Source organism: Ursus americanus, chromosome 13 (assembly GCF_024610735.1).
Source record: "Ursus americanus isolate L20-20 chromosome 13, mUrsAme1.1.p, whole genome shotgun sequence".
Classification (NCBI taxonomy): domain Eukaryota; kingdom Metazoa; phylum Chordata; class Mammalia; order Carnivora; family Ursidae; genus Ursus; species Ursus americanus.
The window spans coordinates 41,719,866-41,742,724 of NC_142139.1; the positions used below are offsets into that span (position 1 = coordinate 41,719,866).

The 22,859-nt window shown below is 43.8% G+C and overlaps 2 protein-coding genes across 5 annotated transcripts in view; both read left to right on the forward strand.

The window, feature by feature from the left end:
• Nucleotides 1-3,325: 3,325 nt before the first annotated feature.
• Nucleotides 3,326-11,166, forward strand: LOC148109081 (uncharacterized). 2 transcript variants are annotated; one of them, XR_015726508.1, is made up of 5 exons: nt 3,326-3,539; nt 4,074-4,171; nt 4,538-4,629; nt 6,038-6,136; nt 8,407-11,166. XR_015726508.1 is itself a non-coding variant. In XM_087866527.1 (4 exons), exons 1-4 carry the CDS (start codon nt 4,048-4,050, stop codon nt 8,410-8,412), a joined length of 321 nt encoding a protein of 106 aa, XP_087722653.1. In that variant the 5' UTR covers nt 3,326-4,047; the 3' UTR covers nt 8,413-11,166. The 2 variants fall into 2 exon arrangements, 1 of the variants encoding a protein (XP_087722653.1); XM_087866527.1 differs by having other exon boundaries at nt 3,326-4,171.
• Nucleotides 11,167-12,731: 1,565 nt separating this feature from the next.
• The window catches only part of TMEM131L (transmembrane 131 like), a 155,557-nt gene continuing 145,429 nt past the window's right edge, over nt 12,732-22,859 (forward strand). For 2 of the 3 annotated variants that reach the window (XM_045798786.2, XM_045798787.2), the window contains exons 1-3: nt 12,732-12,923; nt 13,624-13,694; nt 21,587-21,630. In XM_045798786.2, the coding sequence (XP_045654742.2) occupies nt 12,800-12,923; nt 13,624-13,694; nt 21,587-21,630 (239 nt within the window). In that variant the 5' untranslated portion in view covers nt 12,732-12,799. The other variant, XM_045798788.2, reaches the window with a different exon arrangement.

Genomic DNA, 22,859 nt, shown 5'->3' on the forward strand with positions numbered 1-22,859 from the left:
ATTGTTCTCTGCGCTTATTTCAAATAAGGAATAAATCAATAGGAACTCAGGTCATCAATACGGGATAGCACAGAACTGAAACTATGTTTATTCCTGACATGGCCATGTGTGCTAGGGGTCCATTTCTGGAGTAATTGCAGAGATTTGCAACTGTTTATATAGCATTTGAAATCCTAGCCTTCTACTCCCATGAGACCGTCATAGTCAGACTGTTTATGTCTCTCATCAGTTGAACGAGAGTCACTTTATTATCTTAAATGTGAGCTCCCCTCCATCTTGCCCCATTTCCCGTTAACCAACCTTTACCAAGAGATTGGAAGTGACATGGAGGAGACTGGGGATCTTCCAGATAAAGTCTATTGCCACTTAGGTACAGAGATTTTGTAGGCTGTTCTCTGTTTTCAGAAAAACACCCAAACATAATCTAAGAATCAAAAATGTTTAGCAAACTTTGTACTGAATTAAAGGAGAAAGCATGGCGTATTCCTATTTCACGATTCCCTGTCCCAGAGGCTTAGATATTTGGAATGCAGACCGTGCCCTGTTGGCAGGGATTTGGAATCAATTTACAGTGTGTGAGATGATAACACGTGTTCTGAATCAGTGGCAGGGGAATGTTTGGAGCTGTAATTCTGTCTCCCCATTAGCAGGAAGCCTTGCTAAACTCACAGCTGGAGAAATGCCTAAAAAGAACTAGGCTCTTTGTGTGTGTGTGTGTGTGTTTATAAAGGCAACACGAAACCCAGCCCCAGGGATAAATGCTAAATTAAGGCCATCAAAAATGAAACGGTACTTTCATGGCATGGATAAACTGGTATCTAGTCCAGATGACTACCTTTGTCAGCCAGAAGTGCTGCTGTAGACCTTTAGACATCTGGGCTTGATGATACAGGAGATGTTTAACAACAGTGGAGAAAGAAAACCACCCTGGACCCAGTAGTCACAAGAAGAAAATCAAATGGAAAGTGTTCATTTTAATAAGGCATGAGGGGAGATATACAATATTCAAACGGCAGGAGTTGAAACCTGATATCCCTGAGGCTTGAGGTGGAAGCTGCCTCTTGGCCCTGGTGAACCAAACATTACGGAGACATGTAAGTGCGTGTAAGTGCAAGCATTCGGCCAGCTCCGTTCAGCAGGCTTCATGAAGCCAAACGCTAAGATTAGGCAAGAAAGATCAAATGGTGTTCTTTGAAAAGATGTAGGTAATTTGCTCACAGAGATCAGCAGAAAGAACAATTTATATAATGTAACCCTATTTTCATATTTTTCTTTTCTTCAAGTCGATAATTGTTCTGTACCTTTTTATGGCCCCACTCTGTTTACCCTACTTACATAGACACATCACTTCTCTTGCAATTATCATGAATGAATGAATGAATGGTCATTTGATTTAAAATCTTAAAACTACAAAAATCCGTGAGCCAATCATGGCCGATTTGGTGTTTTTAGACTATGTCACTAATTCACAACAGGATCCATCTAAGTAGGGCTGGCCTATGGGTTACCGAATATCTGAAAAGAGCTAACATGGTTAAATGGCCAAGATAAAATCATAGCTTCACGTAGGAAAAAAAGATTATGACTTTATCCATCCTTCTTCAAAATTAGAGCTCTAGGAATTTATAAAATCATCTCTTGATTTAGAGTTAGAGTTAAGGAACACAATGGCTCATTTTGCAATCTTATTTTTGTTTTTCTGTTTTGCTAGAGCGAAGCCCTAGTCTCCAGGGCTTTATAGTATTTATAAGGCATTTCTCAGTTGGCAAAGCACTTCTATACACATTATTTCACCGAATCCTCTTGACCTCTTACCTTTTTGTTCTAAGATAACATCTGGGCTTCTTCAGAGGCAATGTGAAGTATTTGGTCTTAATACTTGAGCAACATTTTCCCGGAGTCTTGTCTTCATTACATCAACTTCCTCTGACAACCTGAAAGACTGTCTTAGCTGTTTCCTGCCCAGAACCCTGTTCCTTTTGAGCCACTGGCCTGTGTACCAGCTTCCTGCTTCAGGGATGTCTTTAGTTATCTGCTCAAAGAACAGAGGAAAACCCAGTCATTGATTCCCCTTTCCCATTTAAGTAACCAACACCGACTGCCCCGAAGACCTGTGCTATGCTCTTCCAGTTAGTGTCCTGTTAAACCATGTACAAGTTTTCTCCTCGAAATTGAAAATTATTAGAAAAATGCATAGCTAATTATGCATGCATCCCAATTTTTATGACCATGGCTTCCCATGGGCTCTTGGTTCTGTTTACACTGACACAGCCCATCCTTGATCCTGGCATTTATACCCCTTCCAAGTGGAGCTGGGTCTGTTTACCTTACCCTTTCATGAGCCCCACATTCTGCCCGAGGGCAACACGATCCTCTACCCCATTCCGATCTCATTGCCTAGAAATCCCTTCTTTTCTAACCTTATGTGTGTGTGCTTTTTTCTTTTTACAGCATTTAAAAAGCCTACCTATAGATATAATTATCGTAGTTATCTTTGCCATTTCCGTGTTCGTGGATTTATTTGGGCTGTTTCCAGTTTGGAGCTATTAAATAACATTGCTGTAAATATCTTGCAAAGTATCTTTTATTTAAAATTATTTTCTCAAAATAAATTTCAAGAATATTAATGTGTCGAAGGTTATGGGCATTTGTATGGCTCATGGTCTGTATTCAGCTTGCCTTTAAGAAAAAACACCAACTCATCGCATCCTTGGCATTGTAACGGTTGGCTTCTTTGAATCTTTCCCAAACTGGGTTTTATAATGATTGGGGTTTTTTGTTGTATTATTGTTAATTTAATCATTATAAAATGGTACTGCAGAGTTATCTTAATTTGCACTTCTAAGTGAGGCTGATTCTATCAATATAAAATTTCAGGACCGAGGTAACTTTTCATATACAGCAAAAACAATTTCCAAGGGGAGTGGGATTGGTCATTCCTTCAAATCTATTGGGCATTTGGGGTGCCTGGGGGGCTCAGTCAGTTAAGCATCACCTTCGGCTCAGGTCATGATCCCTGGGGTCCCAGGATTGAGCCCTCATGGGCTCCCTGCTCAGCGGTGAGTCTGCTTCTCCCCTTCCCTCTGCCCCTCCCCCGACTCATGCACACACACACACTCTCTCACTCAAATAAATAAGTAAAATCTTCAAAAAATTCTATCGGGCATTTGCCTGCATGTTGGGGGGGGAAACACTTGATTTCTATTTAGCAAAATAGCGACAGTCTAGATACCTCTTTCCTCATACACAGATGATTTCCAAAGTCTCTTAACCAATTTAGTAACCTCCAACTCTCCAAGTTATTTACCCACAACTTCCAGTTTCATGTGCCGCTTACAGAGGAAATAGGGGAGGGGGATGAAGGTGCATAGCCCGCTAGGACTGGAACCTCCTTCTCCCGAGTCCCGGACACTGCTTTCTCCTACATCTTGCACCTCTTACTACTTTCTGGGACTCCAGAGATGTCCAAGGGCTGCTGGCTGAGGCTGAAGGTTCTCTGTACAGCTTTCTGGCTGCCGTAGTGGCAGCCCCTGCTCGAGGTTCGCACACCCGCTGTTTGTGATTCTGCCCCTTTGCTTCCTGCTGGCCCGAGTCCTCGGGCTTGCTCGCTGCACTTGGGTTTGGGATGTTCCTGCTGTTACCTCCAAGCTATTGTTGGCAGCTGACTTGCCTCGGGTTGTGTTGCATGCCTTCTGTTTGCACCCCCCGCCTGGTTTCTCTTCCTGAGCCGGAGGACCTGCTGCCCTGGGGGGCTGTCGTGACCAGCCGGGTGCTGGGAGGCTTGTGAGTTGCCTGGGACTAATTCTCTCGGCTAGTGGCGGCCCTCCCTGATCAGGGGCCTGCAGCTTCTTTCCCGAGGGAGGTGCTTAGGGGGCCTACATTTAGCACGATGCAGAGTCAGATATCATGTTTTGTGCTCCGTGCGAGGATATTTTTCTGTGATCCAGCAGGCGTTCCTCTCAAGTCCTTTAGGGTATACTTTGTTCTCTTCTTCAAACACACACACACACACACACACACACACACACACACTGAATGTAGCCTGTGATGCAGCAAAACGTCGTGGTTCCTAGCCCACAGGTGCACGCTCTGGAACCCCACGGCCGGGGTTTGAATTCTGGCCCCACCACCCAGCTCTGTGACCTTGGGAAGTTACTTAACCTCTGCCTAGGTCAGTGTTTGCGCCTATTATTATTATTTCTTGAGAAAGGAGGGGGATCATACAAGAGTAAACAGATCAGAACTTACCCAAGATGCTCCTTTTTCAATTGGTGGTCAGCTTTACTTTGCAGTTGGGGGAAAAGTAAGGAAGCCCTATGTTGGCTTGGGAGCCTGCAATTTACCCACGTGTCTAAAAGGATGAACTGAAATGGGGGCATTTTCACCATACGAGGGCTTTAGTTTCACGTTGGCCTGGCATTCGAGGCATCGTGGTAGAAGCCTTCTAGGGCCATATCAATGGTGCTGCTCTCTCTTGAGTGGCCAAACTCTTGGGCTTTACCTTCTTCGGGTTCTCATTTTGGTTCTCTTAATACAGGAAACAGGAAACAGGAGCAAACAGCATTATGTAGCACTTCCTGGGTCCCAGGAGCCCTTCTACAGACTCGTTTCTCTGCCGCAGCTTGTGAGGTAGGTGATCAGCATCCAGGTTACAAATGAGAAACTAAGGCACAGAGAGGTTAAGGAACTTGGCCAAGACCTAGCTAGGACACCAGATTCTACCAACGGTACTCTTTGCTACGGGGCCCTAGACTGGCGATCCAGGTGTGCACATACGGGAAGAGTAGACCCCCTGTTACTACTCCTTCTCCATAACATCTGGCTCCCTGCTGCTGACCTGGCAGCTTTTTATTTGAACTGTAAGTGCCAAACTTAACAGGATTGCGATCTGAAAGCATGCAGGGTCAGGAAGCCGAGAAGCTGCTCTACTCAGTGGGTTTTGAAGTAGCAAGAAACGATGACAAAAAACGTTCCGGCTTCTTGCTTCCAAGCTATCAGGTCTGGACAGAAAATCATATAATGTTAGACAGGGAAAGGACCTTAAAGATTGTTTTGTTTTATGGCTTCATTTTACGGGTAAGAAAACAGGTGCAGGGAGGTGAAGTGCTTTGTTCAAGGTCATGGAGCATATTTTCTAAAATTGCAGTTAGATCGCTTCGGTGGGTGAGTCAGATAAGTATTGTTGAAATACTACTGTTGAGATTCTAACTAGTTATGGAAATTGGTAGACGGGATTGGTTGGGAGCTTCTATAGCCAACATGGGTTCATATAGCTTTATGCATCTGTCAAGGTGACCTCACCTAGATAGACCCGTTTCCACTACTGGGAATGCCGTTGTTTCTGGAACTACGACACATTCAATGACTAGAAATTGGTTATTCAGCTTTGACAACCTTTAACAATTTGTTAGATTTTTGGTGCCATGATGGCCTTTATGTTCAGTGTTTCCAATTTCAGTGTATTCTACATTCATTTCTAGTGATCGTCAATAGTACAAAAGTCATCATAACTGCCCTCCTAATCACTTGAAGGCATATGGTGGTATTGCTCTGGTGGTCAAGAGCGTGGATTCCAGAGACAGACTGCCTGGGCTTAAATTTTAGCTCTGCACCTTACTGGTTTGTGACCTTGGGCAGTTATACTTTCACTTATGTGTGCCTCAATTTCTCCATCTGTAAAATGGGCATCATAATAATACCCACCTCCTGGGGTTGTTGGAAGGACTAAACGACTTAATATATGCAAAGCACTTAGAATAAGGCTTGGCACGTCATAAGCACTATATATGAGGGCTATCTATTATCATTTCTAGAAAAGGAAGTTGAATTACAAGGAATCACTTTGGACCATGAAATAGAGCTGAAAAAGTCCTTACTATTTCTGCTTCCCAGACTAAGGCTAGGCCTGGTTTTATAGCTTAAGTGGGACCTTAAAAACCATTTTTCCAAGATCATCCATCAAGAAATTGACTCAATTTACAGAACAGTGATTCCTGCCAACCTTCTGAAATCTACTTCTATATCTTTTCAAAACAAGGAAGAAAAAAAGCCAGCAAAGAAGAGAAAAAATAAATCCTACTCATTGGTCTGCATTTCGACTTCCCAAGTAGAAGATCTTAATTATAACCATAAACAAGTAAGTTAATGCAGCCACTATTTTAGAAGTTTATACACATAACTTTCCCAAACAGAGTAGAAGCAAGCATGTACAAAAGTCAGAAGGATAAGAACTGTATCTCCAAAAGTATGGAGACTCAAGAGAAAAATGACAGGTTTTACAGGATTTCATATTGGCCTTAATTTATCACCAGGAGGGTGTAGAGGTGGGGTATGTTTTGTAGCTATATGTAGTAATAGTAATTTATTCTTACTGACTATAGTCGGGCCTTTGCAGATTGTTCTAACCTTCCTACAAGCATCCTAAAATAAGAAGTGGAATTAAAACATGAAAAAAATGGAAGTTTCTAAATGAGTTCTTGCTTCTTCATCTTTAGAGACAGTATGGTACAATGGAGTTAGAGTCCAATTTGAAGTCTGGATTAACAATTTACTCCTCTCAATCTCAGTGTCTAACATGTAAAATGGTGACAATAACGTTAATCCTGTTGTGTTTTCACATAAGACATGCGAGTAAAATTGGTGTCCACTGATTGCTAGTTCTCCCTTCTTCTTAGACATAAGAAATAATATTTTTATTAGGAAAATGCCCTCCTTCTGGGAGCACACAGCACAGGCGTGTGGTTTGGCCATTGATCAGTGCCTTTATGGAATCAGAAGGGGGCTCTTCGTCCCCCAGGGATCCTGGAGCCAAAGCCCTGCTTGGTGAGTCAGAGAGCTGAGGTCAGGCCCTACTGCTTAGGCTCTTCATACACAGCTGGACTCAGCAGCCCTATGTAAATGATGACAAGGAGCCAGACGTGTGACAATCAGACAAAGAGTTTCCCACGTGGAGGAAACAGCAAGTGTGAAGGCCCTGAGAAGGAGGTCAAGCCTGGTGGGTTTAGGGAACACAAAGGCCCCCGGGCTGAAGAACAGTTACCAAGGGGAAGACTGGTAGAAGATGAGGTCAGAAAGGTGAGGAGGAGCCAGATCTCACTTCCCTGCAGGACAGGGATGGGAGTTGGGATTTTATTCTAATTTTAGAGGAAAACACGGGAGGGGTTTGTACATAATCTGAATTCTGTTTTGTGTGTGTGTGTGTGTGTGTGTGTGTGTGTATAACTTCTCAGAGCGTTCCTCTATTTGCTAAAGTGGATGCTGCCTGATGAATTCTGCTTTGAAAAGACCATTTTGGCTGTTGTACAACCAGATGTAAGGGACAAGAGCAGAAACGGAAAGACAGCGGAAGGCAACTGTCAGAGTCTATGTGAGGGATGAGGCACTCTTACATCAGGGTAGTGGTCGAGAAAAGCTAAGTATGGGGAACATTCTGGAGGTGAGCACCAAGGGACTTGTTGATAGATTTAAAGGGTACAAAGGAAAGAAGGATTAAAGATGACCCCTGGGCTTTTGGCTTGAGCAACTGGGTAGATGGTACTACAATGGACTAGAAGTTAGGAAGACGGGGGATATGCAGGTCTAGTTAGGTAGAAGCAAGAGTTTGGGACATGTTAGGTTTGAGATGCTTATTAGACCTTCAGGTGGAGATGGAAAGTAGGCAGTTGGGAATATGAGTGTGGACTTCGGGTTAAGGCTAAAATTATAACTTGGGACTCATTAGCTGATAGATATTATTTAAAGTCTTGGGACTGGATGAGTTTATCGAGAAAGAGAGAGTGTAAAGAGTATCCGGGAGCAGGCCAGAGAGCACTATTACTTTTAGAGCTTGAGCATAGAAGGAAGAGGTTGCAGAGTCGCCTGAGGAGGGATAGATGAGTACTCAGGAGCGTATGTCACACACGTCATGAGTGCCATTCCCATAGACCTAACATGATGAACCTGGTCCTTTGGAGAATGAACCAGTTTGCTAAGTGATAAGCACCATTTCTCTGGAGCCATCAAATCTTTTTTTTTTAATTTTTTTTACTTTGTTGCTTTTATTTATTTTGCTAATTCAACTGATATAAAATGATGCGTGATATTTTAATGCACTTGTAAAATAAACCACCTGCTAGTTTGCTATTTTTCCCTTGTTTTATGAGCATTCTGTCAATATCTTTGCAACTGTTATTGTTAGTGGTGATTGCTTACTTTCATTTTGGTTTTGGTTGACTTTTTTTTTTTTTCACTTGGGTTTGTTTTTAGCTATAAGTAACAGAAAACTTGCCTACAGTGAGAAGGGGTTACTTCTGCTTACCCAAACAAGTTATCTAAAAGCAGATGATCTAGCAATTCCATCATTCCAACAAGGCTCTAGACTTCCGTCTTTCCAATCTATTATCCTCAATGTGTAGCTTTCTTCCTCAGGCTTGACTGATGGCTGCAAACCTCTGGGCGTCACATCTATATCCAACAGGAAGAAGGACGCAGAGTGAAAGACTTGTCCTAGCTGAGTCCGTTCCTTTTCATCATGAAAACAAGAGCTTTCTTTGAAGCCACACCAGTAGAGGTCTGCTTATATCTCATGGACCAGAACTAAGCCAAACAGCCATGCCAAGTTACAAGGGAGACTGGGAAGATAACTACTCTTTTGTTATGTTTTGTTTTGTTTACTCTTTTGTTTTTCACTCATGTATCATTCATTTAATCATATTTAAACCTTTAGTGTGACTGCATTCAAGGCATCCTGTATAAATCACATTCTAGCCTACCTTTAAAAATTTTGTCTTTAATTTCTTAAAAATGTATCATTCATTCATTCATTCATTCATTCGAGAAAGAGAGAGTATGAGCAGGGGAAGGAACAAGCAGACTTGCCACTGAGCAGGGAGCCTGATTTGGTGCTCAATCCCAGGACCCTGGGATCATGACCCAAGCCAAAAGCAGACTCTTAACTGACTGAGCCACCCAGATGCCCCCGAAATTTATTTTTTAATGAAAAACTTTTTATCATTTTTACTTTAATTTGTACACAAAATTTTCCTTTTCATTGTACAGCCTTACAAGTTTGGAAAGCAAATCATAGAGAAAGGTGACTATTTTTAACGTGATTACTGATGCTTGGTGTTTTCATAATGGAAAAGGACCATTGTTTAATACAACAGAGTCACTTGAGAAAGGCGAGAACCCTTATTAACGCGCCTAATCAAGTCTTCCTGAGATGAGATGAAATGGAATAAAGTTAGTGAACGATGGGTCCCCTTAGGTCAAGGAGACAATTTGCTTCTTAAGAGTACCTGACCATAACCATTAGGTTTCCGATTTCCTCAAGAGCCATCCCTTCTGGACATTTCCTCCTAGGGAGGATGAGGTTAGGATCCCAGCAATGATGGTGGTGGTTGCTTGATGGAACACGTGCTTTTGTTGTCATGATTGGGGTGAAGCCCAAAATGGATGGATAGCAAATAGCTGTTAATGTACATTTGCACTGGGCATTCCCATTTCCAGCATGTCCGAGTGGTAAATGACCAGGGATAATGAATAGATAATTCAAATTATTGAATATCAGTATCAAATTTACCATATTAAGGAAAGGTCTGGCATGTCCCCACAATGTGAATACAGGATAACATCATAACTAGCATTTACTGAGCACCTATACTAGATGCTTACCGTATGATATCTCATTCAGTCTTCACAACCACCATGTGACCTGATGTGTTGAATCTTCTCTGGACTAGAGACAGATGATTTGGACTTGACACTTCACTGTCAATTTTATGTAGAATATGTTGAGATGTAACTCACATTTATACACTTCCTTGATTTTCATCTATCCTCATTAGGAAAAAAAACAAGGGTGAAGTAAGTCAAAAGCGTGGTCAATATCTTATATATTTTAAAATAACTATAGATTTAGTAAATTTTAGGTGTGTATGTGTTTTAAGTTTATTTAATTTTTTTAAAAAGATTTTTATTTCTTTTGTGAGAGAGCACGCACAGAGGGAGCGGCAGAGGGAGAGAATCTTCAAGCGGACTTCACACTGAGTGCTGAGTCCACTGTGGGACTTGATCTCATGACCTTGAGATCACGACCTCAGTCAAAACCAAGATCAGACACTTAACTGATTGAGCCACCCAGATGTCCCTTTATTCTTTTTTAAATATTTTTATTTATTTATTTTGGGAGAGACAGAGAGAAAGAGAGAGAGAAGTTTATTTACTTAATTTTGTAGTAATCTCTATATCCAGTGGGGGGTTCTAACTCAGAACCCCAAGATCAAGAGTCACATGTTCTTCCAAATGAGCCAGTCAGACGCCCCTAGGTGTGTGTGTGTGTTTTAATTAACTTATGGGGATCTAATTTAAAATTAGCTCTAGAAAGGTATCTCCTTAGTGCCTCTTCCATGCTTTAGTTCTGTGTATATAATTTGCATATTGAGTTAGTTCATGTTTATGAAAAATTTTTTTCAGTTAACATTTCTGCATACTTCTTCACAACTTTGCCAGTACAACTTGGATATTTCTCAGCCTATCTGGGCTTCAGTTTCTCCTTCTATAAAATTAGGCAGTTGGGCTATAATTTAATAGCCAAAATTTTTCCAGCTCTAATATTCTGTGACAATTGAATATTTATTACCTACAGGCAAATAATGGAATAAATGACAAAGGAGTCTGCTTTGGCGAACAAGTTCACTTCAAAACATGGATGCTACTTAATGGGCCATAACTTTCCTGTTGTTCATGAGTCAGCATGAAAACTACCTCCAGAGAAGGCTAAGTAGGTCAGATTTATCTAAGAAGACAGCTGTGTAATCCTGTATCCCTCTCCAACCCCATGGCACAGCAGATACATGCTGCTGGCTTTTTGAACAGTCAAATAGCATTACCCACTTTGTAAAGTTCACAAGACCACGACCTGAAAATCAAGCTGGCCTTTTAAAAATTTCAGGAGGAGAACGAAATAGAGCTCTTTTTATATATGGTCCACAACAATTTCCCTCTCTCTTTTCATGGATTCTGTGATACTGGTTAGTGTGGGCAAGTCTTTTAGTAAAAAAAAGTAAAATAGTTTAAATATCAGTCAAAAAGAAATTAGTAAAAAGTTTTGTACCATGACTTTTTATTAAACCTGTTTCATAAAACCTGTTAGGTCATCAATGTTTACTTGCTTTCCTTTCTCAGTCATAAGAGGACTTGAAAATACATATTGTAAATAAACAAGCCAATGAGAGAACTTTCATTTAAAAATAAACTTTGAAGGTGCAGTTACTGTCTACTTGGGCTATGCAAATATTTTTTTGTCAGAAGAGGAGCCCTTAACACAGTGGGAGACCTTCAGAGTTCAAGGGGCAAATACAAACTCAGAGAAGGAAAACGAAGAAAAAAAGGGACACATTAGAATGGGACTGAAGATCCTTGCCACAGAATGAAGATGCTGGCAGGGAACACAGGAAAAAAATAAGGAACATAGAGAATACTGGAGGTGTTGAAGTTGGATAATGCAAAGTGACTTTTTCCTTGGGAGAGCAAGGATCCATGATTGATTTAGTCCTTCTTTGGCATCTGTCCTATTTGAGCACTGCTTTTCCATTGTCTAGACTGTAAGGCACCAGAAACAATTTTAAATAGAGGATCAATATAAACAGACAGGTGTGCCCCAGTCACTTCCCTGCTTTCTTCTACACTGCTCATATTCTCTGAATTTCACACAAACTACTCTGGAAGCAGCAATCTAGTTAAAAAATCTTCAGATTGCCAATACTTCCAGGTTATGCAAAGCGATTCCTGAATAAACCTTTGTGATATCGTTGGCAAAGGCATGATCGTAAACTTAAGAGAGATCTCAGGCATGAGACGTACTTTTTGGTAATAGGCATCAAATACTGGGGCTAGAAAATCCATTCTCAAGTATTACGTATATTATCCAGTTAATGTTAGAAACAGGCAACTGACCACGTCCTCGACCTCAACCAAGTTTCGGAAGAGGCTGGCTGAATTTTGCAATATGAATCCTTCGGGGAGTATCTGCAGGGTCTTTGAAGCTATAAATGCCCTAGGAAGAGGCTTCCCCACCTGTCACAACCTGGACCGGCTCCACGGAGGCTGCCGGGCACACCACCGCCACGCCTCGCTGAGGTCAGCCTCTCGGGTCTTGGGAGAGCTCTTTTTATTCTAAATTACAGACTTTGCAGCCACCGGATATCCTCGCTGCATAACTGGCAGTAGCCATGTGGCTGCACTAGCGTTTCCTGACAACCACTGCATTATTTCCACTAATATCCTGTCTGAGGCCTTCGGCCGGGCGACTCCCCGCTCCCACCCTCCGACGCCGCCCTTCTCACTCGTGGGCAATAACCCGACTGTGCCCGCGTGCCCAAACAAAGAAGAAAACACCCGAAAGTTCCTCAAATCGCGCTTGGCGACAGTGGCCTGGTGGTCCCTCCCGACAGCTCTTCAGCGACCCCCGTCACGGCCGATTTGGGAAGGACGCGGCGGGGCGCCGAGGGGCGGGCCCGCAGCCGTGGGGTCCGCGCCCGGGCGGGGCGCCCTGGGCCGCCGCGTTCGCATTGTCCACGTTCCCCAGCGCCCCGCCGCGTTCCGTCCCTCCCTATCTGCGGCGCACACGCGCGCAGTGCGAGCGGCGCGCCCGGGGCCCGAGCTGCAGCAGCTGCGGCGGCGGCGGCGGCGGCGGGGGCGGGGCGGGGGCGGCGCGGGGCGGGGCGGGGCGGCGCGGGGGCGGGCCCGGGGCGAGGCAGCCCCGGCGCCAGCGAGCGAACGGCGAGCGCGGCGAGCACCCGAGAGGAGCGCGAGCACCAGCATGGCGGGGCTCCGACGCCCGCAGCCGGGCTGCTACTGCCGCACCGCCGCGGCCGTGAACCTCCTGCTGGGCGTCTTCCAGGTCCTCCTGCCCTGCTGTCGCCCGGGAGGGGCTCAGGGACAAGGTCAGCCTTGCGCCGCTGTGCTCGCTCTCCCTCTCCACCCCGCCCCCCCTTTCTTTTAGGGAACTGCTGAAATCTATAAGAGGGCGAGGGGAGGAAGGGGAAAGGGGCAGGAGGAGGAAGGAAAGCGGTTGCAATTCTCGGCTGATAACATTTTCTAACCGCAGCGTCCCCTCCCGCGCCCCTCTCCCCCAGACAAACAGAAAGCTGGGCAGTCGCGGAGCTTGGGGACCGCGGCGCGGACCGCTAGCCGCACGCGCCCCGGAGCCTTTGTGCGCGGGCCCCGGGCGCCCCGGGCGCAGCCCCCGCTTTGTGTGGCGCGCGCTGGGGCCCCGCCGCGGCCCGGCTTCCTGCAGCTTTGTTCCTCGAGCCTGGCCGCCCGGGACCCGTCCCGCAGACTCCCGTCCCAGATGCTGCGGGATGCGGAGCGCCGAGTGGCCGGCGGGGTGGCTTCCCCGTCTCCGTCCCCCCAGCACGGGAACCCCCGACCTTGCATGCTCCCTGCTCTCTGTCAGAGGGGCCCGCCGACTTGCCCCCCGTCCATTGTGTTCTTGTCCCCGGCCGGCTCCTCCGGTGGCCGCCGCTTTAAGAAGGAAAGGGTGACTTGTTTTGGTGGGGCGGGTGCATGGGGGCACGGCAGGGAAACAGGAAGCGTTTCTTTTCCGTGCATTAAAACGCGGTGTGTTTTTTGGTGTCCGTGCAGCGATCGAGCCCTTGCCCAACGTGGTGGAGCTGTGGCAGGCAGAAGAAGGGGAACTCCTGCTGCCCACCCAGGTGAGGACGACCAGGTGACAGGGCGGGTGTGGGTGTGCAAGAGAGGAGCGGTCCGGAGGCCGTCGGCCCCCCAGCGGCACCGGCGCTCGGGCCACTTTGCAAGGCAAATAAACGGTCGGGCCGAGCCTGAACACCTGGCAACGGTGGCCTTCCCAGCCTCCTCCCGCGCCATGTGACAGGGCGTGAGTCACGCCCGCCCCAAGTTCAGGAGGTGGGAACCGAGGCCACCTCAGCAGGGCCGCGGCCAGCGGCAGCCTTGTGCAGGGGAAGGGCGGGCCGCTCGGCGGGCTGTGGTCCTGGGTGCGCGAGGGCCGGGACGTGTGCCCTGTTCCCTGAGTGAGCTGGAGCCGTGTGGCCGAGGACAACAGGAATATTGATTTCAGAAGTGTTAGTGAGTGGCACTTGCCATTAGCGTTAAGTAGCTTTGCAGTGAAGATGTGACTTTAAAAGATTGAAGTCTTGGATTTTTTCCAAGTGCCTTTAATTCGTGTTAGATACCCCCTCTTAATAACTTGAATTTCAGGTTTTGGGGGTTCTCCCCCCATATGATACAATGATTGCATGGGGAAAAATAATTACTAGCATTTCATTGAGAATCTGTGGCCTCGTACAGGGTTTAGGGCTGCGGTAGCTCCAGTACTGCGAAGCTGTTAAGGTTTAACTTTTAACATTTGACTGCAGATGTACACATTTAAATGTAATATTGCTGACTGCTTTTCAGCAGCAACAGTAGTGACCCCCCAAATACTTTTTTTGGAGAGGGAAGAGTTGAATTAATTATAAGGAAGTATTCGGCTTGTGTGTGGTAAGTTTTAAGATGTTCATTACTTCCCACATTGGTGACAGCACTTAATTCTATGTTGTCTCTTGTGGCTCTTTGGAAAAACAGGATGTCTAGCTATAAGTTCACGGCTGTGCAGCTTTACATTTGAGTTTCTCCCTCCTATGTGAAGCATTAGAGTGCTGGTTTTGAGATATTCAGAATATTCACTTTAACCAGGACTAATGAATAACAGCTTCAAGGCGGAGAGGTGATTTTTAGAGGAAAATTTTCCTGGACCTTCCCTGAAGGCCAGCGTGCTGAATGGGAACAGTCCTTTGAGAAAAAGCCTCATCGGGATGGAGAGCAGATAGTCTGTCCTTCTCTTACAAGTTTATTCCCAAATGGATTTTTTTTTCCTGATTATAAATAACAGATGTGTATTGTGGAAGGTTTGGAAAATACAGAAAGATAAAAAGAACCAAATAGAAATTGTTCATGACTCTACTGAGAGGTCCACATTTAAAATTTGGCATTTTTACTTTTTAAAAATATAGTTATATTTGTGTGTAGCAGAGTTGTTCAAAAGCAGCATTAATGACATTCTGGGCTGGAGACGTCTGTGTTGTGGAGGCTGTCCTGGCTGGAATCCTGTGTCCTGGGGGCTACGAGATGCCCAGCATTTGGAGCATCTCTGTCTCTACCCACTAGATGCCAGGGGCACTTTCTCCTCCCTCTTCCCCCCAGTTGTGACAGCTAAAAATGTCCCCAGACATTGCCAAATGTCCCTGGGGAGGAAAACTGCCCGGGTTGAGAAGCACTGGTGTGTATCTATATGTATTTGCATTTTTTACTCAACTGTAGTCTGTACTCCTTACTGTTTAGTGTTGGAAGCCAACCCAGACAGAAAGGAAAGTAAATTATAGACTCTCAATTGTTGCAGCATTAGTTGAAGATTTAGTCGCTGTGCTCAGAGATGGAAATGTCAAGGCCTATGATATGATTAATGATTTTATTTATAGGCTGAAGAGTTATTTTATAAAATTCTTAATTTGTGGCTTTGTTTTGTTTATATGTAGGATATAGTTTGTTTTGGTAAAAAAAATGCACACAATTTAGAAGCTGTCTTTCTGGAATACTCACTATAGAAGCATTTATAACTAAGCTATTTTAATCAAAGCTATAATGAAAGTGAAACTGATAATTCAGAATAATTTTCTAAATACTTCGTCTCTATCTCTATGTGTATCTTTCAGAGACTGTTTTACCCTGCACGTACCTGGGCGGGGGTGGGGATGTATATGGGTCTATCTGTGTAAACGGCGGGATATATGCATATGTATCTGTCCGAACTGCATGTATACACAACATAGATGTATGTATATAAACTGCAGACCGTTCTGATGAAAGTTATTTTTAGAGAATTCTCTTCAAAGTATTTTGACTTTTTTTCCCATAAAAAGCTCCCTCGTGTGTCATGGAGTTAGCTGAAAAGAGAGTATTTATAGGTGTTTTTTTAAATTTGAGGGTTTCTGCTTAATTAATTTGTAGGCTGGGTTCCTTTAAGGAAGACTCCGAGGCAGCTGCAGAAGCTAAGATTTGTCAGTGAAGGTGAAATGGGAGCCCCAGGAGGTGTGGCAGTAAAAAATCGAGTATTAACATTTGTCACCACAAATGATTTATACAGTTTTTTGGAAATGTTTTCTGGTGACTGGGCCTTTCTTCCTTTTTCTTTTTCTAATGGATCTTTAAGTGATCAAGGACTAGAAAAATGCATCATTAGTAAAACCAAATACAGTAATTGAATTGTTATAACCTTCCAGACCTTCTGGATAGGCTTCCAGGATTTGACGCCCTGTTCCATCCCTTTTCTCAGTTTCCTCATCTGCAAAATGGGGACAATCATGGTGCCGATCTCAGAGGATTTTGTGAGGATTCAGAGTACCTTGAACTTAGTAAGCACTTCATGTAGGTGACCTATCATTTTGGTATATTTCTCAGCTGACTCCCAGATTTGGTCACTGGAGGGCATGGGGCAGCTTTCCTGCTTCCAAGGGGTGGAACCAGTGCAGAGAACTCGGGACTATTATATGCTCTACAGTTGTATAGATATGTTATTTATATTTTTCTGTTAGTGCTTTTTTAAGTGGTAAGATATTTGGTGTAGGAACATAAAACATTTTACCCATGATGATAATGAGAAGGAAGAAAAAAACATATGATTTTATTCTTAGGTTTACATAATATTTCAACAAACAAATGTTTTCATTAGCTTATTATCAAGAAGTAATCGCGTGTGTGCAAGATACTGTGTTGTGTACCTTCTCACTTTGCCTTCAAGGTAAAACCTTTCTGTGATCCCCGGTGATCCCCTTGACCTGCTCTGGCCCTCAGGGCATTCTGCAGTCTGACCTTGTATGCCCCTCCAGTCAGTCCTCTGGGGTGCTCGCTCCAGCAGGCCCCACATGTATCTGTCGAATGAAAGAACAAATGCTAAGGCCCTGCTTTTCCCATAGAGCCAGTCCTTCCAGACATCTAACTTGGCAGTGGCCCTGTTGTCATTTCTTTCTTTTTGAGTTTCTTGAGTGTCTGCATTTTTTTCTTTGCTTTGCCTGTGCCTTCTTACTCTAACTGGATTCCCTGTAAGAGAGTTTGGGCTTGGGGTGTCTGGGTGGCTCAGTCGTTAAGCGTCTGCCTTTGGCTGGGGGCGTGATCCCAGGGTCCTGGGATGAGCCCCACATCAGGCTCCTCCGCTGGGAGCCTGCTTCTTCCTCTCCCACTCCCCCTGCTTGTGTTCCCTCTCTCGCTGGCTGTCTCTCTCTCTGTCAAATAAATAAATAAAATCTTTAAAAAAAAAAAAAAGAGAGGGAGTTTGGGTTTCTAAGTTTGGTGGTCTCATTGTGGCCACACTGTTCTGCATACAATAGGCATTGAGTAGTTAGCCCACGAGTTCTTCCTAGGGGAGGAGAAGCAGTTATCAGTGTCTTGTCCTGTTTATGAGGTTAGTTTCAAAGATGCTGGCGGAATGCTTTAAGTGTTGATTTCCTATTATTGTTTTTTGTTTTTTGGCATCCGTTCTAGCTTCAAGATGGGCAGTCTAGAATTTGTTCTTCTAATGCATTCAGACTTTGCTGAGATGAGAAGCCTCCCTCCTAACACCCCGGTTAGATTGGGCACACTGACATTGGTTTGTGAGTAGGGGCAGCTGTTACCTGATCCGGAATCATGTTGGTCTGGTTTGGGGTGGCTAGGCTTAGTGCTTTTCTGGCCTCGTTTGTTCATCTAGCAGACACTTAGCACAGGCCTGACCCGGTTAGGCCTCTGGGATACAGTGATTATAAATAAGAAAGTCTCTGCCTTAAAAATCTCTTACCCCCTGAAGTCTGAGGGTATAGGTAACGGAAACTGGTAGAAAGTGAAACAGGAAATAGTACATTGAATATCTGAATTCTTTACTATTTCAGTAATGTATAGTAATGTAATAGCAATGAATCATTGACTGGTGTTTGGAAATCTTTTTGTCATAGAGATTTATTTTTGGTTTAATCTACCTCCACTATCAAGGTAAAAATATAATACCTAACATGAGTTGAATATTACTGGCATTGTTTAAGCATTTTATGAGTTATTAATGCTCACGTTAATACACTTAAAACTGTGAAGTGTTGGGGCACCTGGGTGGCACAGCGGTTAAGCGTCTGCCTTTGGCTCAGGGCGTGATCCTGGCCTTCTGGGATCGAGCCCCACATCAGGCTCCTCCGCTATGAGCCTGCTTCTTCCTCTCCCACTCCCCCTGCTTGTGTTCCCTATCTCACTGGCTGTCTCTATCTCTGTTGAATAAATAAATAAAATCTTTAAAAAAAAAAAAAACTGTGAAGTGTTATGATCTGACTTTACAGATGAGGAAACTGAGGCACAGAGTCATGAAATAATTTGCCAAAGGCTGCAGGAATGCGGCGGTGGTATGATTTGAACCCAGGAGGCGTTGAGCTTCAAAGCCCATGCTCTTGGCCACTAGGTCACTGTATGAGTTTTAGCAGTCTCACCAGGAAAGTATTGTGGCGGTGAAGTTCCTGAGTCTGAGGGAGAGACCTTCATGTTCTGTTTTGAGTTAGAAAAATTTACTTAATGAAGTTTTTAAAAATGGTCATATCCACTAGTACTTTTGAAATTTTAGCTTAAAATTTTTTTTATTGAGGCATAATTGACGCATAACATTATATTACTTTCAGGTGTACAACATAACAGTAAGTCTAGTTACCATCTATCACCATACATAGTTACAAAAAAATTTTTTTTGTCTTATGATAAGAACTTTTAAGATTTATTCTCAGTACCTTTCAGATTTGCAGCACAGTATTATTCACTGGTTGCATGCTGTACATTACATCCCCAGGACTTCTGTACTTACTTTATAGCTGGAAGTTCCTACCTTTTGACCAACTTCACCCAGTTTGCCTCCCCACCCCCCCCTTTGGCTCCCCAGCAATCACCAGTCTGTTCTCTGTATCTGTGAACTTGGTATTTGTTTTTGGTTTTCATTTTTAAAATATTTGTTTGTTTGTTTATTTATTTATTACTTTGTTTATAGCACAAGTGGGGGAATGGGGAGGGGCAGTAGGAGAGAGAGAGAGAATCTTAAGCAGAGTCCATGCTAGCGTGGGGCTCGATCCCACGACCTGAGCTGAAACCAAGAGTCGGAAGCTCAACTGACTGAGCCACCCAGGTGCCCCTGTGTTTGTTTTTGTTTGTTTTTTTTTAATTCTGTATTTGAGAGCAACCGTAGGTAATTGCCTTTCTCTGTCTGACTTATTTCACTTAGCATAATGCCCTAAGGGTCCATCCATGTTGTTGCAAATGGTGAGATTTCATTTTTTATAGCTGAATTGTATTTCATTATATATATATTTATATATTTATATATATATATATATATTATACACACGCACACACATACATACATACCACATCCTTATCCAAATTCATCTTTCAGTGGACACGTAGGTTGTTTACATATCTTGGCTAGTGTAAATAATGCTGCTATGAACATGGGGGTGCAGATATTGTTTTTGAATTAGTGTTTTCGGTTTCTTCAGATAAATACCCAGAAGTGGAATTGTTAGATCAATTTTTAGTTTTTTGAGGAACCTCCATGCTGTTTTCCAAGGTAGCCACACCAGTGTGCATTCCCACCAACCGTGCACAAGGGTTCCCTTTTCTCCACCTCCTCACCAACGCTTGTTGTTTCTTGTCTTTTTGATAATAGTCATTCTAACAGGTGTGAGGTGCATATCCACCAGTATTTAAGAAACAGCTAGAGCGTACTTAGCTCTGCAGATATTTATTGAGCATGTACTGAGGGCCAGACGCTGGTCTAGATGCTGTGGGTGTCACGTTGAACACAAAACAAAACCACTGCCCGAGTGGAGCTTGCAGGCTGATGGAGGCACATAGATGGTAAATAAGAAACAAAATACATTGTAAGTTCTTTAGTCTGTTAGAAAGTCATCGGTGCTATATGGTGGCAGACCAGAAGAAGAGTCAGGTGATGGGAGCTGGAGTTTTAGTTTACAGGTTGAAGTCGGTCCCTTTGAGAAGGCCTGTATTTGACATTTGAGCCAACCCTCGAAAGCAGTGAGAGAATTAGAATAGCTAGTGCAAGGGCCCTGAGGCACTGCCAAGGGCGTGGGGTAGGGAAATGATAGGATTTGGCTCCCGCCCTTTGAGAGCCTGGTGGTGTTGGGGAGATAAGGCTGGTAATACCCTGAGATAACATTCAAGTGCTGAAATGTAGGACCGGAGAGGAGAGAGGAGGAGCAGTGTATATTGGAGGAGTCTGTCAAGGCTTAGGGGTGGGAGGGCAGCTTAGAGACCTGCATTGGCAAAGGTGTGAATGGGACCACCTCTAAATCCTTAGTTGAGTGACAGTGTTTTTAAGCTGATGCTTTAAATGGGAATCCAGAGCTTCTAATGAAGTGTGGCTGTAGAGATTGGGACGGGTATGTCAGGGTCATCTGACAGTTGCCCGGTTCCAGGTTAAGGGCTTAGAGTACATCTGACTAGCAGTTGGGGACTGGTGGTAGGCTCTTGAGCAGAGATTAACATGATGACATGAGACGCTGGGTCCGTACCAAGTGGGTGGTAAGTCGTGACCGACGTTGCAGAAAATTGGTCTTACGGAGACACAAGGGGTGGATTGGAGGCAGCAGTCTTAAACAGAGCGAAAAGCCCTGTCTGTGCCGAGAGCAAGGGTTAGAAGCCAGAGGACCAGGAAGGTTCGGGATTCCTGAACCCAACAGTGGCAGGCTTCAGGAACGAACAGTCAAGATTGTGTCTGTCAGGCAAATACATGTAGTATTTAATCGGAGCTGCCCTTTTGTTTCTATTTCAAGTAACTTTTCTTTTACCCTCCTGGTACATGACACGGGGTCAGATTTTGGCCTGGTAAGTCTGGGAGAGGATTTTGGAAGTGCTTTTGAGTGTGATGTTTATGCCATTTATAAAACTGATCAGCCTTTTTATGTTGATGTCAAGATATATCAGGTATCCATGTAGGGGATTCTGAGCTAACCAGTCCATTTTCTATATTATCAGTGATGTTTATTTCGTGTGATTAAACTTAAATGTTAAAAAAAGGCTCTTGGAGCGAAGAGATGTCAAACTAGTTTTGAGATTATGTTTAGGTCATGACTTTAAGCAGGGAGAATCTTTACTTACACTATCTAAGGGGTCACTTGGCAATTTATGGCTTTTAGGAGTGTCATTCTTTCAATAAATATTCATTGAATGCCTGCTGTGTATCAGGCACTATTTTTTTTTAATTTTTTTATTTTTTAAAGATTTTATTTACCGAGAGAGAGTGTGAAGGGGCGGGGGAGGAGCAAAGGGAGAGGGAGAAAAAGAATCTCAAGCAGACTCCATGCCGAGCCTGGACACTGATATGGGGCCCGATGCTTAACCAACTGAGGCGCCCAGGTACCCCTAGGCACTATTTTTAGACATTCGTTCCAAGTTCATCATCCATGTGATATTTAAGAACTGTTTCTTTTGGAGATTTTTGTGTTCTTTTGAAGTAACTGTTACAACATTTTTTTTTTTTTTTTTTTTGGTTTTGTTTTGTTTTGATCAATAGGGTGATTCTGAAGAGAATATGGAGGAGCATTCTGAAGAACAGAGGTAAGAAAAACCACAGGAGCAAATACCTGCATGCTGAACATTGCTGCTCACTTTGGAAGCTATCTGAAGTCTTGGTATATGTACGTTTATGTTTATGTGTTTAATATATCAGTGATATACCTTGCTCTTTGGCATTTGCGGTATCTGTACTTTCTAATAATTTAATATGTGTTTTAAAAATAAGGCTGTACAGAGAGCTGTTAGAAGTACCCGCCCCCTATCCTCAACTTTGCATTTTCCATGGCACACTTAATGCTGTTCCTCTTGTTAACAAATTCCTGGTGAGCATCAGGCACAGTGCTGGGTGCTGGGTATAAAATATTGAACCAAACCTGTGTTGCATGTAGTGGTGGAGTCAGACATTACTGTAGACAAAACAAAATGGTTGTGATTGTAATAACTATCAATAATTAGATTGCTGTGGTATAGAATAATGAGGAAGGTGGGGTGGTCAGGTGGGGCCCTTCTTAGCAGGTGACATTTGAGCTGAAGTCTGGAGGATGTGGAAGAATAGTCATGCAGCAAACAGAGGGAGAATGCTCTGGGCAGAGGGAGTGACAGGTGCAAAGGCCCTGAGGTGGGACGCACTGGCAGCATTCCAGGAACTTGGAGAAGGCCAGTGTGGTTTGTGGGATAGTGAGGTGTAAGGTAGGACCTTAGAAACCCCAGTAAGGAGGTTGAGTTTTATTTTTTCAAGGGCAGTATGATTTATTAAAGGATTTAAAGCAAGGGCTAGCAAATCAAAAGGTGTAAACTACATTTTTAAGAGAATACTTTGGTCATGGAGCAGTCTTGGTCACTTGTCAAACTGGGATATCTGGTCCCTTGGAGAGGTACCTGGAGATGCTAAGTGGTACCTGGGCACAGGGATAACTTTCAGGGAATCAGCTTTTAGATCCCACCACCCGCATAGTCTCCTGAAATTGATCTGTCTGAGGTTGTTGCAAGCTATCCTTTTCCACCTCTTCTTTTGTAATCTCTCTTTTCCACTTTACAAAAGAAGGGCATACTTCTTATCCAGCCCCCATCTTACTATGTGCTCCATGTAAGGAGCCAACAGAGGTATGATTTGAAATACTGGCATTGGTTAGAAGAAGCGATTAACTCTGATTGGAGAGCAAATTCTTTTGTAACTCTGGTGGTTTTCAAATCTTTCCACAAAATTGAAGGGCACAATCAAATTGGCAGTTGACAGATCATCAAAAGTTATTTTTAATGATGGATCACTT